Source organism: Drosophila gunungcola, unplaced genomic scaffold (assembly GCF_025200985.1).
Source record: "Drosophila gunungcola strain Sukarami unplaced genomic scaffold, Dgunungcola_SK_2 000001F, whole genome shotgun sequence".
Taxonomy (NCBI): domain Eukaryota; kingdom Metazoa; phylum Arthropoda; class Insecta; order Diptera; family Drosophilidae; genus Drosophila; species Drosophila gunungcola.
The window spans coordinates 20,352,053-20,371,541 of record NW_026453197.1 but is presented as its reverse complement, the minus strand read 5'-3'; the positions used below and the strand labels follow the sequence as shown (position 1 = coordinate 20,371,541).

Here is a 19,489-nt window from a genome sequence, read left to right as displayed (position 1 = left end):
ACTTAACCCGGGTAATAAGATAAGTAAGGCAGATCCGAGGCTTCGCTTTGCTTCTGCTTGTTATCTTTGTAAATTGTAAATGTCGAGCACTTAAGCCAATAGAAAAGGAGACTTGGCTAAGACATTTCCCGCACGCGTGCTACTCGCTCTATTCCCGTTTGCCAATACTCCCATTTCGGTTTACCCAATGCCCAATTCTATTCTAAAGTGATATGTAGTTAGAGAAAGAAAGCCCCGAAAACTGAAACCCTTGGACTGATTTAGCGACTTAGGCTTAGGTAAGTGGATTTCTGAATTCAATCCGAGTACGAATCCGAATACGAATACGAATCCGGGGCACATGAGATGTGAGATGTGTTAAGTATATAATGCGCTCATCCGATCTATTTCAATAACAACCAACCAGACCAACTTAAGCCGGACCGGCAGCAACCCAATAAAACAATGCCGCCAGCAAATTGTTCTATTCAATTGATCTGCGGATTGAGCACAACAGTTTCAGTTCAAAAACCATCGAAATATATATATGGGTATATATATATATATGCAAAATATTTGAATCGATGGCTTAAGGCGTGGGCCAAAACCGATTTAACTCTTGCACTGGCCTAAGCTGAGCATAAACCCCAAATATGTGCATACATGATATGGATTCGGAGATGGTTTTCTTCTTTAGGAGCTGCTCAAATGAACAGAAGACTGTGCCCTCATATTTTATAAACAATGCAAGGGTTTAGGCCAGCAAATATTTTAGTCTTACAATTATAATCTTAGCTGAAAATGGCAGAACATATTTCATATGGGATTTAATAAATAATTTACAAATGAAACTATTAAAAAACAAATGTACTCACCTTAAAAAAAATTTTTTAATTTTGATTTAGATTATTTAGACTATTTAAAATTGGCTGTTGGTTTAATTTAATGGATTTTGAATAACCCTTAGCTTATATTTGAATATTATCTAAATGAACTAACAATGTCATGTCAGCTAGTTACTTAGCGATTAGGTAAGTCAATAAATGGTTGCACAACTTTCCACCCAGCCGATTTCCCACCCTTTTCCTCCGTTAAAACCCCCTTCTTTTTTAACTGACACCTTATAAAACTGCCAGCTAATCGTTTCAATAACATGATTTACCAAACACACACACACAATAATTTACAATTATTGAATCGAAGAAAAATGGGCACACAAAATATGATAATTGCTACCGATCGTCTCTCGCCAGAGATAAAATGTGGAAGGCACAAAAAGGTACAGAGAGTGAGGAGATTAATCTAGTAACGATGATATTAATTATCATTTCGTTTACAAATCGCTTTTGAAAAATAGCGCGAGGAGAAAAGAGTGAAAAGCGCAGTATTTATGATATTGTCGGGGCTTGTTATTCGAATTTTTCCCTGTCAATCGAATAGCATTTGGATGGAGACACGGAAGGGAAGGGAAGGGAAAACTTGTTGATGCTGATGATGCTCCCTTTTTCTCACATCTTTTACTCCAACGCGCACTTAAGCCACGCACACAAACACATGTCAAGTGATCAAAGAATCAGAAGCCGCCGCACCAAGTGAAATTTTCGAAAATGAAGACATCCACTGAGAACCCGAAAAACACGCAGTTTGAGAAATTTCAAAAAACAACGCCCAAGTCGGTGCCCTTTTTACTATTTCTTTCCACAATTTCCCTAACGTTCTCATCTTTCAAATTGAGCCCTAAGCAAGTCCCGAGTTTCACACTCACAGAAATCGTTTACGTATGAAAAATTTACAAAAAAAAAAAAACATTTTAGTAAATTCAAAAAAAAAAAACAAAAAATAAATTTTTAAAATTATTTTAGTAAGCTTAACTTAATAAATATATTTTTTGATTGACTATTGATTTTGTGAAACTTATTTAGTCTGGTTTGAGTACGCGAATTCTTAAGTTACATCTCAAGATACCTTTTTTTGAGCTTCTTCTCTCTTAAAAACAGTTTAATAATAAGTTGTCAGTTATATTTAAAGATTAATAAATATAACTGAAGACTAAAAGTCTAACAAAGACCAATTATTTCTTGGTTTTTATTAGAAAGCGAATTCTTCAGTTAAATCTTTAGATTTGGTACCTTCTAATACCCTGTGTTTTATTCTGGGTTTCTAAAATTCTAAACATTCAAATGTCTAATATAAAATGGTGCCTTTTAGTTTTAATTTTTTTAAATTAAAAAACAATAACGAATAGTGGACCCATCACTTTAAAAAATAAATACTTCTCACACATAAAACTGGCTTTAATTTAAAGTTGTTTAATTTTTAAGTAATTTTTCCTTGTGTAGCGCACATATTAGTTGAAAAATTGTATAACAAAAGTTAAGAAAAATTGCCTGCGACTGGAGGGGGAGCGAAGTGTGCTCGCTGGACAGAGTGATCTAGACAATGGCCTGGCTGGGGTTCCGGGGACAGGGATATCGGAGAGGCTATGGGATATCATATCGGATCGGATCGGTGCGGATCGTACCTGCGGTGCCCAGCACATACAGCACAGCTGGAGTTGTCACTGGGCATGTAAAGAGCCAAACAAAATCGAGTCAATGGGTGATGGCTCATTTTGAACCTCATCCTCTGCCTCATTTTTCTGCCTTTTTTCGGGAATCATTTTCATGTTTGCCGCTCGCTGGCTAGCAAACAACTAATTAAGTCATCAGGATGAAAGCAAGTCGGTAGAGGAAGCTGGGTAAATATTTACGGGATGTGACTGTGAGCTGGACAGCAGCTGGAGGTCAACAAAAAAAAAACAAAGAAAGGCAGTAAAATAAGAAGAAATCTCAAAAGTTGAAAATATATTTTACCAGATAACCCATTTAATTAAATAAAAAATATATTTTATTTTATGTAAGCTGTATCCAAAAGTGTAAAGTTTATATAAAATGTTCCTCTAAAAAAGTTTCCAAAATAAAAAAGGCAGCTTTAAAAATTATTTTTATATATGTTGTTTATTAAATCATTTTTTTTTTTTTGTAAATTTTTTGTTACTCATTCTTAAATACATATGTACAAAAAGTGTTTGGCGAACTACAAAGGTCCTCGACTGGCAAGAAGTGGCTTTATTTTGGTAGCCGTTGTCCTTCGATTTCGGTGCTCTTTTCTTGCTCTTAAAATCGACTTTCCAGGTCGATTTTTAAGGACCCGCTGAAGAAGCGAAGCGGTCAATGCGTTGCTGACCAAAAGAATTTGCTAAATTGCAAAATTTAGACGTCACGGGATTTTCGCTGGCGGGGAAATAGAAAAGCTATCCTTCCCCAAAGCGACCCTTTCTGTCCCTGGTTTTTGTTCTTTGAGGTTGATCCAAAGCGCTGGGCTTGGTTGTGCGCCTTTACGTCTCTCAGGATTTAGCTGGATGGGAATTTGCCAAAGAACTGCATGCGCTGGAACAACTCCGCATTGAGTTGTGGAGGATAGGCCTGCATCTGGACGGGATGTGGCGACTGGTGATGATGGTGGCTCTGCTGCGGGGCCTGTTGTTGATGTTGATATTGCATTTGTTGGTAGGCGGCTTGATAGGCGGCGGGATTCATGCGCTGATACAAGGCGGCGGCGGCAGCAGCGGCGGCGGCGGCGGCTCCGGCGAATGGAACTCCGGGATATCCGTAACCGGGAGCCGGAGTTCCATAGGGCGAACCACCCATCATGGGTGAGAATATGGCCTGACGGTAGGCAGCCAAACGTGTGCGACTTGCTCCCGGATTTTTGCGCCTCAATTTGCCAGTCGTTTCGCCAATGAAAACCTCCTCGGCCGAGGGATCCAGAATCCAGTAGTTGCCCTTGCCGGGATCATCGTAGCTGCGGGGAATCTTCGTGAAGCACTTGTTCAGGCTGAGATTATGGCGTATGGAGTTCTGCCAGCCCCGCTTGTTGGCCTTGAAGTAGGGGAACCTATTGATCAAATACTGATAGATGCCATTCAATGTCAGCCTCTGCTCGGGGCTATCCTGAATGGCCATCATGATCAACGCATTGTAGCTGTAAGGCGGTTTCTTGGCATCACTGCCGGAGCTCAACTTCTGTTTCTTGCTGGGATTGCCATCCTCGCTCTCCTGATCCTCGTCCAGCTGATCCTCCAGCTCGTCGTCGAACTCCACATCGAGTTTGTCATTGTTCTGCGAGGAGAGACTTTCGGCGGCACTGCTCATCGGTGTACTGGTTCTACTGGGGCTATCGAAATCCTCCGAGGCCGACAGTTCGCCATCGGAATTGGAGTATGGATGCACATACTGATGATGATGGTGATGTTGATGGTGCACCGGTTCGATTTTGATGGGCTGTTGCGTTGGATTGATGGGTTTCTTGGCCAAAATGGCATCGATGGAGAAATTGCTCTTGAACTCCATTTCACTTTTCACCATTTTTGTTCTTCTTTGTTTTCAAATTGATTGATTGATTTATCTTTGGTTTTTTTTCTTATTTTGAATGCTCACTCACGACTTGAGAGATCGCTTGAGATGTTTGCGCTTGAGATGGTAGCTCTGAACTGATTCTCTACAGCCCCGGTTTGGGCTATTTATAGTCCCAACCCTCCGCTGGCACAAACGAAGTCTACACGAAGAGAGCCCATGGTGCGACAGAGACGGGTGTAGCCAAACGAACTGCAAGTGCGAAAGAGAGGGGCAGCTATGCAGTTAGGTAGCAAAGGCTCCGCCCTCCATTTTGTGACCATTTTGTTCCACACTTCGCCTTTTACCTTCCACAAAAACATTTTGGTATAGTATAAGGTATAGTATGGAAAGCGGTATTTGTTTGGGAACTTGTGGATGTTTATTTGCAGTCTTTTGCTGCTTCGGCGTCAAAATATCCATTACATCCAATCCAAACAGGGTCGCTCTTTGGGGTTGCTCTCAGTGCGTCTCGCTTCCGCTCGCTGTTTTGACTATTAATTGCACTAACAAGCGGCAATAAAAACAAAAATATCGAGTCTAGAGAATTGCAATTTAATCAGGATATTTGTAATGTCATAATTACATTTGCTTGGGGAACCAGAAGTTGCCGACAAAGTGGGCCATTTCTAATCACTTCAAAAAAGATTATCATTTTTATTGGCCTTATAACTTTGAATAGCCAAATGTATTAGAAATAATCTTAAAGAAAATTCACTTGATTTTATAGTTTGTTTTAGATGTATTTAAAATATACAATAATGAATTTACTATTTTGATTATTTATACTTAAAAATAATTTGATATAAAATATATATTTTTTTTCAGACAAATATAATATACCAAATCCTGAAACAAGAAATTGTTATAATAGCTTAATATTATCAAGTTTATTAGGAACCCACATTTTGGGTTTTGTGCAACAAATAATCTTGGTATATAATAAATAGGATTGGATATTTTATCCACTTATAATTTGACAATGAGTTCTGCGAATTAGTTTTCTAGCAATTTGCGCGACTCCTTGAGTTGCTCCTAATCCCGCCCAAACTAGTTCAAGGGTCGCTTTTGTGGTCCGAGGATTATCTGCCTTGGCTTACGGCACGATTTTCAACAGCTCAATGGAGCTCAGGATTCAGCACTCAAAACTCAGGACTCAAAACTCAGGGACTCAAAACTCAGGGACTCAGGTAATCCGAAGGGGTTAAACCTTCAAGCGGCTGGATTTATTCTAGTTTCGCGACAGATTTGCGAATTAGTTCTGGGCGCGCTTCGCCAGAATCAAAGTGGATCTCTGGCAATCCTTTTCGAGATTAATAAATTTGGAAAATTACATTCCGACAAATATTTGAGCTCAGACTTGCAGTTAAGTTTAAAGTTAGCTGGGATAAAGTTATGTTGTGTTTTGATGATTTGTACGGGAGTTTAAGAAATGCCCAGAGACTTATTAGTAAGAGGATTTTAGTTTAGGATTTAGTAACTGGAATAATAATTACAATACAACCATGTAGCAAAAGAAGGTTTCTTTAAAATTTGTTCAAAAATCGAATTGTTACACCATATTTTCAACAAATTAAAATTAAGAAGGAATTAGAAATGAATTATTTGAGTTGCCATAATAATAATTATATATATACATATCAAAAGCCAAGATGTTCTTAAATAAAGAATCCTATCAGGACTTAATATTAATAATTATAAATTACTTTCTTAAAAGTTGTATTTTGGTAATTTTGTTTTTTAATATATTTTTAAATTACATCGCTTTAATAACCATTTTTAGAGTATTGACATATGCAACTCACATGGAAAAACATCCTTTAGGATCAAACAAAGTATAGCCGACTACACTTTGCGCTATGGCTACCGAAATGGACTTAAAGTCGAGGGTTTTCTCGATTGCAATTGGGTTGGCAATGGACCGCGACTGGACTAGACCGACTACAATAACAAGGAAGTACAAGTGGTTTTTGTTTCCACAGTGTTTTATGTTTTTATGGCATGTTTTGTTAGAACAATTGAACAAATATATATACAGGCAGATAAATCGGGCGAAAGTCAAGTAGACACAATGAAGACGTCAGCGCTGTGGGTTATTACAGATGGATGGATGGATGGATGGATGGGGCCGAATACTTGTCGGCGGCACTGTGCGTTTGATATCTTAGACAACTTGACAAAACAATCAAAGCAGCAACAACACATGTTCCAAATGACTGTCTATTAATTTGCTCCCTTCTCATATTTTTATTTTTTGCCCAAAACCAAAAAAAAAAAAAAAAAAACTAAGTGAACAAAACAATGGCAGAGTTGGGAAAAAAAAGTAGGCAGCGCACTTTTAACGCAGTAGTCCAATTGCCGATGATAATGATGCACTCAGTGTAGGCGGCAAAGTTGAAAGTAGTAGTCGAAAGAGACGGGGCTAGTGGAGTGGAGAGAGAAAGGTAGATGGCAGTGGAAAAAAGTAGGCGGTTAACAATTGTCGAGGCGGCGGCAGGTTCAGTTACTATTCTTTTTCTTTCTTTTCTAAGCGAGGGATAAATGAAGATTTGAACGCCTCGATTTTCTTTGCGGCTTCCCTTTTTTCCTCACTTTTTCCCTCTCTTTTTTGGCTGACCCACTAATTGAGTTGGAAATTTGTATGGTTTTTTGCAAGTCGGAGTCGGACTTGAAAGACATTTCGCCGACTCTGACTTCGACTTTTCCCTGGTGAGTGCATAATTTTGACAGCCGCGACAAAACTAATTGATTTGTGAAAACCCCTAAGCCATCGAAAATCCACAAATCCTGGAACACACACATTGCGGAAATAACAGGGTAGACTAAAAGTAATTAGATTATCAGTTGTTAGGTGTAGTGTGTATTTAACAGAAACATATATAAAATATAAAAACTTTTTAAGCTATAGTAATTGTGTGCTTAGTTTAAAGAGTTACAAAAATGAATTTTTAAAAGATCATAATGTTAAAGATAATACTAAATATTTATGATTTAAAAATGTAATACAAGGTATATTTTATAAAAATTACTTATTATAATATAATAGTTTAAAAAACCTATATTTTAGCCAAAGATAATATGGTATAGAAAGTATTTTACAAAAAAATATACAATTTCTATAGAAATATACAATTTTTTGCGTTTAACAATAAATTATTTGATTATTTAATTGACAACATTTTTAAAAATTGTTTAGGAAAAATATACAAATAATAAATGATATAATACAATTTATAAAAACTTGTTACGTTATGAAATTTTATAAAATCCCTAGTAAATCCACTTAAACACAATTTTAATTTATTATTAAATTTGTCAACCTTTGCATTTTTTATTTTTAATATTTTTTATAGTAGTAGTTTCTTTTTCTACAACTTAATGTAAAAAACAAGCCATTTTCCTTGACTTTGAGTTTGACTTTAACGATTCTCTGCTGAGACGATAATGCCGTAAAACGAATTGATTAGCGATTTGTGATCCTTGAACGCGTACCTTTTCACAAAATCGAGCGTGGAGCAGACCGAGAGCATGTGGTCGCTGATTGGGTGATCAGGACACGATCGGGATCACGCTGGCTGACATTATGGTTTCATTGCCAAAACCACACTTAGGCGTTTCCTTGGCGAGCTTCACGCATCGAGCGAGCGCTACGCCTGCCTCATTAGCTCACAAAAACGAAGGAAAACTATAGAAAACTAAGGGGAAACTAAGGAAAAACTATGGAAATCTTTAGGGAACTATGGGCAATGCATAAGCGAATTCCAAATTCCAAGTAGACGTCGTGGCCACAGACAATGTGCATGTAATTTTCAATTAACGCCACAAGATTTCCCTCCTTCAGAACTTTCGCCCAGTTTTCGTTCCACTGTGGGTGAGCATTGAGTCTCATAATTGATCGTAATGTGCGATATTCCTTTTGAGGTCCCTGCTGTCAACAGGACTCGTTGTACGATCCTCGATCCTCGATCCTCGATCCTCGGAGACTGTCACATGGCCGGGACATCAGCAGGACATCTTTCGCATTTGTCGCGCTCAGCGAGTCGTCTTCTCGCCCTCGCACTTTGCCTTTCTGCTATTGTCCTGTCGACAGGACATTCTGCATGCACAGGAAACAATGGCCATGATCGATCTATCGTTGCATACCCAAAAAAAGAAGAAATATGTAGCGATTTTTTATGCACCCGAAACGCTGAAATCTGTCACTAATCAGGTCCTTTCACTTGGGTATTTCTGCATAAGGCTCAGTTTATTGATAAGTCCGGTGTCAATCCCAGATTTTGAATGAATCCTGCTACTTGGCTTAGGTACAAAACCGGACTTAAGTTTATATTGCCTTTACGATCTGGATTCACCTTTAATCTGCCTTTTAGGTTTTAGGTAGTGGGGGAAACATAAAGGTTTATTGGCAGCCAGGTATGCGAAAACACTTTACAACTCTTTACCATAACATATATAACAACCATAAATATATACCAGTGTCTAACAACCACCTTGTAAAAATTATTTAACAATGAAAAGTTAACTGAAACAAATAAAAATCTAATATTAAATTCCTAAAACTATTATTGATTATTTTAAATAATAAATTTGTCTAGCTATGTATCATTTTTAGAAAAAAAATATTTGGATAGGATTACCTGAATAACAGAAAAAATTAATAAACAAAATAACAAACAACAATTAATATATTATCTTTTAAAAATATAAAAAATTCTATTAAAAGCAACCAAAAATCAAGCGATTTGCTACACTTTAAAAAAGTGGGAATAAATATCTCAAGAGCCACCGCCTCCTATTTTTCTCCTCTTCGAAGGCGTCTAAAATTTGTTTTATTTTCTAGCCATATGTGTTTCAAAGTTCCACTTAAGTAGAGTCGCCTCCCCCATATGGAAACAGCTGGAGATCATAAGCAACCTTCTTTGACAACTTTATAGCCTAACGAGGAGCTCAAAGGATCTCCAAGCGTACAGTCGACACCCACTAAAATCGATCGGTTCCACACCGAGGCACATAAAAAAAGTATTTCGCATCCTTCGATGGGCGACTGCGACTTATTGATTAAGTTGTCCATGCGGTTGGCATTGGGATTGGAATTGGGATTGCCAGACAGGATGCATAAAAACCTGGAAGGATATCGCCCGCTATAGTCGATCGAATTATAAAGGGCAACTGGTTGCCATCCGCATCCACATCCACACACATTCCCTTTTTTTTTACATTGCAGCTTGCCAGCCAGAACTAAATTGATTCGTCACGCAGATTTCGATACATTAAATGCAATCATTTGACAACAGGACGAAAATATTTTCATCCATTGTGTCCTAACAACTGGAATACGACTGTGTGTGTGTGTGTGAGTGTGTGTGTGTGTTGCGATGGTGTGCACTACTACTGGTATCATATACGATAGATCTGTTTTCGAGAGTGTGCATTTGCAGGTTTCCCAAGCAGTGAAACTCCCCCCCAAAGCGTAGCAAATGCATGATGAGGATGCTCTATGGAGGATATCTCAGGGGTTAGGACTATAACCTCTATACCCCTATATCCCTGACTTTCGGGGCGTGTGAAATCGGGAGACAACGCCTGGGAGCTGGCGATAATTGCTCGTTAGTAGCTGCACCATGTCCATGTCGGTTTGCGATTGAAAATCTATCCTTTGAGCATTTCGATTAAGATGTCAGGATCAGGGAATGACTGTACTATATTGGCAGATTTTTCATTTAATTTTATATTCTTAATACTTCAGGCAGGAGATGTAAAAGAATTACGGTTTTAAGGCACAGTTTTCATTTAATTTAATATTGTTAGTGGGATCATTTTAAAATAATATTCGCTTGCCTTTCATTTTTTGTAAGACTTTATTTACTTCAGTATTTAATAGTTTAATTCATTTATTGTTTATTACAAGAAATTTCTAGTGTTAAACATTTATTAAGACAAGTATTTCTTAGCTTAATAGCCTAAAATATTTCTAAACTTTAATAATATTTTTAGGCCCTGTTTCCATTATATTTTTGTACATATATCCTTTAATTTATGTGTTACTTAATTAGATGTTATATTATTCCTTCTCAATCTAGTATTAATCTTTAAGGGTTTTATATTCTATTTTTATTAACAGCTTAAAATACCTTTTTTCTTTGATCCAATTGATCCACATTTTACTTGACATCTTTTTTGGAGTAAATTCTCAGCTCTCGGCTAATAGAATATCATCCACTGATCTTCCCATATCGATTACAATATCCTTTTCAGCGGTGCAAGTTCCCCGAAAACCCATTAACCCGATTGTGCCAAAAATGTGACAACATAATCCACATAAAGTAGCCAAAAAAAGAAGCCGACTTCTATTTCTATTCAATTTGAACCACTATAGATCGCCTCATCATCGCCGTGATTTTCGTCTAATCTGGTGATTTTCGTGTCGGCAAATCACAAAAACACAACGAAGTGACAACATAATCAAGGCGATCGGCAAAGATCAGACTAGCCGCACATATCCTTGGGGCAGCAGGACTTCAGGACCAAAAGGAAGCCACCGACACTTATTGTTGTCAACGTGCCAGCCAAAAGGTGGAAATAAGATGTCACCTGAAAAATGCTAAAGGAGCAGCCGCTTCTTTGGCCCAAAGGAACTCATAAAAGGAGTTCGGAGTCCCGACTTTGAAGCCATTGTTTTAGAAACATTTTATCACATTGTCATTGCGGGTAGACCAAAAATACTATATACTATATATAAAAAAGAAAAACAGCCGCCGCCGCCGCCGATGCCAACAAATGTCTCAATTATTTCTTGTTTTCGGCCTTTTGGCTTTGACTTTGACGTTGACTTTAATTCTATTCGAGCGAGTTTGGGCCACGCCTTTTGGAAAACATTTTGGGACGGGGGGATTGGGAATGTGTGCACGTTGCTCCGCAGCGGGAGTCCTTGATTTATGCCTCGGCGATCCTTGATCCTTAATTCTGAGTCCTGACTGTGGACGCAATCAAAGGAGAAATTCAAACAATATATAATCACCACAAATGATCGCAGCGCGTGCAAAATGTTTGAGGAATCGTTAGGATCGCCCCAACCCAAACCCAAACCCAAACGCACAATTAAAAAGTCAAAAAAAAAAAAGGAGACTTCTCTGCTAAGCGGATTCTGCCTTTAATAGTCTTAAAAATCGATTCCTTTTTGGCCTTATTGAAATGAGCAGCAAACGGTTCGGTTCGGTACGATTTGGTTCTTTTTGTGTGTTTTGGCCTGGACGTGTTAACACAGCAATTAACTTTTACAAGGGCTGCTAAGCAGCAAGAATTTATGTTCGATTTATGCATCGACAGGATATGAAAGAAGGATCGTTATGAAATAACCAAAAAAAAAATAAAAGAGATCTAACAGCTGGCAAATGTGATGACCAGTGCTTGAGAAGGATCACCAGTTGATCGGTTTATGGACATTTTGGAATGTGCTTCGAGTTCAGGTGTTAAACTATCAAAAGGCATTATGGCTCAAAAAACACCTTTTGGGGATCAAAATCGATATAAATATTAATTTTGTATATTTCTTATAGCTTGAACACTTTCCAAAAATTTTCAATTATAAATTAACAAATTACATTTGATGAACGCATGGCATTATGGTTAGAAAAAACACCTTTTGGTGTTTGGTGTCGAAAGTAATTATTACCTTTAATTTCGATTTCCCTCTTAGCCAAAAAAAGTTTAGAAACTCAAAAAAAATCTAATCCAATACTATTGGCACTTTTTTATAAATATTTGTTTTATAAAAAATAAGTCAAATATTTAATTATATTTTATTAGTGTTAATTTTATTTGTTTTGAATAATACATACCCTTTTTTATTTTTGTGCAGTTGGTTATTTTCTGTATTGAGTTTCCCACTTCCAATTAAGTTACTTCCTTCCGTGGCGTCGTAAAAGTGTGTCAGCTCCATTCGTGGCGCACTCCATCGGCTTTGTGGACAACTCCTCCAAGTTATGGCCATAAAAACCAAGTCAAATCACACCTCGTTGACATAATGACAAGATGGGAAATGCGTTTGTCTTTTGCCGCGACGTCAAATCGATGACACTTTCTCATTAACACAAACAGGCGCAGGCGGTCAAAATTCGCTGACGTTTCGAGGCGCCTGCCTAACTTCGAGCTAATGTCTTGTGGATCGCGGGGAAATCCGATACACCCGTTGAAAATGTGGAGAAGTGCACTGAAAAAAATAGAATTTTGTTAATTTATACAAATCAAAAAGAAACCTTAACTAATGTTATATTGGAAAAATGCTCGTATAATTTTGATTTTATTTTTACAAAATAAAAATAAAAATTACAGGAATAAAACATATAAAAATACAATGAATTTGATCATTTTTCTCTGTGTAGCCAGGACTGGGGACAAGAAACACATGCGGCAAGTGAAGTGTTTAGGCGTAGACGTGGCAACATCGCGTACCGAAAAGGAAACAAAAGTAGGCAGTGCCGCCGATGTGTTTGAAAGTCGGTTAATTACAAATGAAAATCGAAACATCCACACATCCAAAAAGGGAAAACGGAGACACACACTTGAAACTGACTGAGTCACTCAAATTTCATGCGGCAAGGAATCGAGGAAATCGAGGAAAATCAAAGATGAACGTGCAACATCAAAGGCCGCATGCGACTTGTATGTTTTCATTGCTTCAAATTGGAAAATGTCTTGGCATCGAAAATATTTGGTTATCATTGGGTAAATATGTGAGGAACAACAAGGGAAGCTGGGGAGAAAAAAAGGAAAGACGTGAGTCCAAAAGGAGGAACTTGGGAACGTTTTTGAGTAAATACAAGGAGTAATTCGTCCATACACTTAGAAAAACTCAAGAAGCAATTTAAGATACAGTAAACATACGTACCAAAATTATAAATCATATTTAAAAGAAAAGATATTAGCCCAACTTATAAATATAAAGTTAGTTTGTATTTAAGAAAACTCTTAAACTATTTTTATTTAAGAAGCAATCAAAAACATACAAATTAAATATAACAAATCCATTGCGAAAAGCCATCCTCATAAAAAATAAAATTTCTTCGCTCAAACTTCAATAGTTAATTGCCAACTATTGAATTTTTAGGACTTTGTAGCAGTGTTTAGTTTTCCCAAATTGTCGCAAGTCAAAGGTGTTTTTTGCCCAAAGGAGCAGCCCAAATCTCAGGTGCTGTTTTGATTTTGGAAAGCGACTTGCCGTTGTCCTTTTTGCCCGCTGGCAAAATGTCTTTGGACGGCAGCAGAGATCGGAAGGTTAGTGTTAAATGCCGGCGATTTGCACCAGCAGCGCACCGGAGGAGGCACCAGAAATCGGAATAGGAATCGGGAATTTAGGAACCAGGAATAGGAGTCCAGGGGATCCACGCGGCAGGATGCGCCTGCCTGCGAGATGATGAGCCTCGAGTAAGGATGGTGCTGAATAAAGGACCTCGCACGCAGGACTCAAATAAATGGCACCCGCTGACTTTGACATCCCGACGACAGCAAACAGGCCAAACTCAGCTGCTGTCTCGTAATGCCTTGAGTTCTACGACTCGTCCTTGAACGGCCATTCGTCCTTGAACCGCCTACAGCAACGATGTGTGGCCAAAGTAAATGGCATATTTTGGCCTCTCCTGGTTAACCGTACACGCACTTTTTGGCCGAGACTTTGGCATCTAACGCAAAATTGTGGCCATACATTGACCTTCGGCTGGAGTCCTTCGGAGATCCTGTCGCGTTCTTTGGTCACAGTCACGATATGTTAACTAATCTCAAGTTTGGCGTTTATAATTTTTGGTTTTTTGGTTTTTTGGTTGGCATTGCAAGGTCGAACGGAATGTAAGTTGAAAATGAATGACCTTAATAAGAAGATCGCGAACACATGCACATTATTTAAAAAATTTTTTTAAACGAATAATTACAATTAAATAAATACAAATAAATATATATAAATCTTGGAGAATCCTCGCACTTTACAAATATAACTTATGGAATTATATTAAATATGACTTTTATTTATTAATAAGTAAGTTATTATTTTAAGCATGTCATATATACATATATATATATATATATATATAAACAAATAAATAAAATATGTATAAAGATTTACGAATTTAAAATATAACTTATGTAAACATTTTTTTCTATTTAAATTCATTTATCATTCTTTACTTTTAAAAATACATTATTATTTTTAAATTCATTTGTTATCCTAAACGATGTAGGTATTTTCCAATAATACTTTATCGCAAAAATAAAATACAAATAAAATGGGTCAATGACTTCAAGTGAAGCCGAATATCGATGCATAATATCCCGAAGATCTACTGCAGCATCCCGTTGCGAGTCCTGAAAACGGCTATCAACCAATCTCAACTTTTGCATCGATTCCAAATTTCAGCTCATTTCGGTCTTTCCCTTTTTTTATTTCTCTGATTTTTTTCACGGCTCAGTGGCCTTCGAAACAATCAAACTAATGGGACACCGCAAAATATAAAAAAGCAGGCAAAATTATGTGTATAAGCCTCTTGTGTTGGTCAAATTCATTTCCACTTGATTACGTACAAAGCTCAAATCTGTTGCGGAAATCATTTAAACGGAATTAATGCTCGAACAAAACATGTGAAAACTATCGCTCTCCACTTGAAATCGAAATGCGTTTTGCGTTTTGCCAGGCGGGGAATTATTTCATAGCAAACAAAAATATTCTTTTGATTTTGATTTTGAGTTTGGATTCGGGTTTCGCTTCGTTTTGGCACACAAATGTCGGAATATCGAGATTGGCAAAAAGGTAGAGCAGGGCGGGCGTGTGCAAGCTTAGCGGGTAGCTCATGAGTCGACTCTATATTTGTTTTATATACATGTTTTCTGGAGGGGCAGAACATGTGCAAATTCAAATAAAGCGGCAGATTTCTTTAATTAGTTCGGTGGTTAGAGTGTGATATTGCTAGGAAAAAATTGCTTTTTGATTTGAACAAGCCATTGTATGAAAACACCTGTGCCATAAAAGTAATATACGCTTCATTTTTGGCATGTTGCCAGTAACTTTTCCAAAACGTTTCTTAGAAAACTTAATAAATTAAAATTTAAGGAATTAAAAATAGATGGTTTTATTTGTTGTTAAATACAAATACATTTTGGTATGGAAATAGGTTTTATAACTAAGGTTTAGACAATCAATCCAAGTTGAAAAATATAGAAAAATAATGATAATGATTCGGAGCTAGCTAGATTTATGTATTACAAATCATTTAGTAATCAATACTTTACTTCCAAAGAAATAATTTTTGGCCTCCCCAGGCATTATGCCCTTATTATCCCCCACATAATGTCCTTTTTACAAGGGGGTAAGTAAATCAGATTGCTGTCGCCACTTGTATGTCGCCGCATTGCACTTAACGAGAAGCTCAAAACTCAGACACGGGGACAAAAGTGGCACGAGGCAAGTGAATCATCCCATGTGTTCGAAAACTATGTAGGCAAGTATCCTTTTGGCAGGACACGGACGGAGATGCAAGTAAAAAACTGCCAGTGAACAGCACGTGACAATTGCGTCAACAGATTTTTCGCTGAGATGAGCACAAAATTGTTAACAACAATAACACAAAAAAAAACCAAAAAAAACGTGAGCAGAGAATGGGAAAAATGTGGCAGGAAACAGGGATGGTGGGGTCCAAAAGGGGGCTGGATTTTGCAACCCCCAGACCCGAGAAAATACTAAAATCCTACTGCTGTTGTTGCCGTCTGTAGTTGTTGCTATTGACAATATTTATGCAGCAGCAGCACCAACAGCAAAATGGAAACGAGAGAAAATGGGTGGAGCCGGAAAAACGGGGGGCATATTTCCAAGCCCCAAGGGCAAAATTGTGGTACTTGTCGTTCCTCTGTTTGTTTTTGCATTTGGCTACATTTTACAGCTTTTGTTTTATAATTTGGACCCGCAAGGCGACAAACTCCAAGAGGCAACAGAAAACAATGAGATATAAAAAGGCAACAAATATTGGTTTCAATTAAGAAATATCTCTAAAATGCTTTAATATTTTTTAAGTTTATTTATAGAGCATAAACCGCTATGGATAGAAATCATTTGAATGCACAAGAACTTAGAAAATATAAAAAATTAAAAAGAAAAAATGATACCCATTAAGAACTATCTCTAAAATGCTTATGAATATTGTAAATACTTTTTATCTTTTTTATTGAAGATAAACATTTAAAAATTTGTTCTTTTTTTTAATGATTTTTATAAATATTTCTATTTTGTAATTTTTAAATATTCCTTTTTGTGTGGTAAACAAACATTTGCTAGCCATCAAAATAAATGATTGAATCATACACAACAAATGTCGTATTTTATACAGAATGCATTGCTTCTTTAATTTGAAAATGAAAAACTTTTCAAAAAACTCAATATACCCTCTACGTAACAGGGTATCTGAAGCTATCTTCAGCGATCGAACCGCTCTTGATGAGGCTCCTTTCCGCTTCCTCTTTTTTGCAGCAGCGAAAAACTCGAGTCTGCGGTAGGTTGGTCCTGCTTTTGGTCCATGGTCCTTCGCGCCGGATCCGTGTGGTTGTAAGGTGGTTTTGCCACTGCTACACTTGTTTGGTTATTTCCGAGGATGGGGTTTGAATATTTCCGAGGGGGAGGATGGCAAGGAGGGTCCATAGCACCGCAGTACGTGACGAAGAACAAAAGAAGGCACTTGGGCACTTGCATGTTTCCTGCCCTTCCTCGGCGTGGAAGGAGGACGTCCTTACGCTTGTGTTGTGTTTTTTTTTACAAAAACTTACTTGCTGCTGCTTTTGTTGTATCCACAAAAAAGCACACTTATAATAATAATGACATTATGTATTGTATACCATGTAATAATGTACAGCCGCAGTCTTTTTTACAGCCTCTTTTTGTTGCACAAACTTTTCTAACGAGCTGTTGACAAGTTTGTGTGAAGAATCAAGCTCTTAGCTCTTTTCCACAAAGAAATAAATATAGTTTATTTAAACTCAGAGAATAGAAATTTTTATGAGAAAAAATCTACAACCAATTAAAAATACAAAAAATAAAAAGAACATAGTTTATGAATCGAAAAAAAGGAAAGAATGAAATCTATATAATATACTTAAGTCATTAACTCATCAACATCATAAAAATTCGTTCCCAGAAAATAACCAAAACAATTCCATTTACCCAGGCAGGTTAATACTTATAATATTTAACCAAAGCAAATATTGACATTTCATATTTGCGAAAAATATTTGAAAACCTCAAAAAGAAATTCGTTTTTATTTATACAAAATTTATGAAAAACCAAAAACAAACAAAAGTTGCTTGGTAGCTCGCAAAATAAACACACAGAGAATAATCCAAAGAGCCAGAGTCAGGTAGCAAAGTATCTATAAGAATGGAATGGAATAGATCACGGGTTCTGGTGGGCAGCTGGTGGGCGTTACTAATGTGTGAGCCAAAAAGCAAACAATTTGCATTTCCCCCAAATGAAAAAACAATATTTGTATAGCGCACAAAAATATTGCAATTGAAATGCTAGAGTTAAAAGGCAAAGCAAAAAAATCCAAATCTTTACATTGTACAAAAAACAACCGAAAAAAATTTGGGATTATATTAAAAAAAAGACAACAAGATGATTTCCCTTTTTAAATATGAAACTAAATATTAAGCTGTTGCCATATTGAAACTCCCGTAAATTAATGACTCCCTCTTGTTTTTTCCCATTGCTCCACAAACCAATTGGTTGGAACATAAAGTTGAACAACAAACAGAGCCATAAACATTCCCATTACAAATTAACACTTCATATATATTCCAAATTCTGAAGTGGCACATAATCCAAGCCGTTTCCCCCCATTTTCCCCTCAAGTTGCCGAAACATCTCCGATCTCCAATATCCATATGGCCGCAAACAGGAAGCTAATCCTGCTCAGTGATATATCAACATATTTATGGTAAACGGATCAGAGGGCTTAGGGCTCCCACAAATTTGAGGGAACGAAAAGGGAAGGTCCATATGTTCCCCTTGGTATTTATAGGCTCGACTTCAAGTGGCGACTAACCGCAAAAAATGCCATAAAATTTTATGAACACTCTTTCGACAATTTAATGTGACGAGCGACGGCTGCTGCTTAGCCACTTCGCCCAAAGTCTATTAATGTTTAATAAACAATTATTAGACAATTCACATATTTTTGTGGCTTTGCCAGCTTTGATCTCCTCGCTGACTCACTGAAACTGGTGTAAAAATAAATACCAACCGGCCTTGTTTAGATCAAATCGGATAATTACGCACACGAATTCCCATGAATCATAACAATAACAATTGAATCCCTTGAGGAATCAATCAGGGAACACCTTAAACGATCCGATTGACACGTCACGAAGGGGGAGGAAGTTTTGAGAGTCGAGAACAAATGCACTTTGATGTTTGACGAACTCCAATTCGAGCAAGAGAATTACGATAAATCATAACAAACACTTTGATACTCGTGAAATTTGAACACTTTGGTTAAATGTTTTACTAGACTCTCTTTCGATTTTGAGAAACTAAATGAACATAAATTAATTATGTTTTAAATATGGTTGCAAAAAATAAAAATTTTAAGTTGAAATTACAAGTTTTTGAGTTATAGGTACTTATTTTTATCCATATAAATTATTTTTGTATAATTTAAAATATGTTTTTGTTATAAAATATTTGTATTCCTTATTTTTTAAACACCTTACAAGTATTTTTATTTTCAGAGTGTACTTAATTGGATTTAAATGCGCGTATGGCCCAATTAAGCTTTTCATATATGATTACGTCATTTTTGGACGACCTCACAAAACTCTTTGAAAGCCAGCGAATATATTTGGTGTCAGTTCATCGGCAACATTTGCCTTCCGTGGTTCTACGCTCTCAAAATGTTTAAATGTGGATACATTATTTTAACCTGCATCCTTTTTGGGATGGTTAAATCCGAGTATAACTCAACCCAATGTAGGCCTTTCGTACAAAGAGAACTACATCCAATCCATCATCGTATTGCCAATCTTAAAGCCCAGATAGATGATCAAGTTT

At 36.9% G+C, this 19,489-nt stretch overlaps 1 protein-coding gene across 1 annotated transcript; it reads right to left on the bottom strand.

Annotated features, from left to right (window-relative positions):
• Positions 1 to 2,974: 2,974 nt before the first annotated feature.
• On the bottom strand, positions 2,975 to 4,495 carry LOC128262791 (fork head domain transcription factor slp1). Its single transcript, XM_052997302.1, has one exon. It carries the CDS (start codon positions 4,383 to 4,385, stop codon positions 3,372 to 3,374), a length of 1,014 nt encoding a protein of 337 aa, XP_052853262.1. The 5' UTR covers positions 4,386 to 4,495; the 3' UTR covers positions 2,975 to 3,371.
• Between the last annotated feature and the right edge of the window lie 14,994 nt (positions 4,496 to 19,489).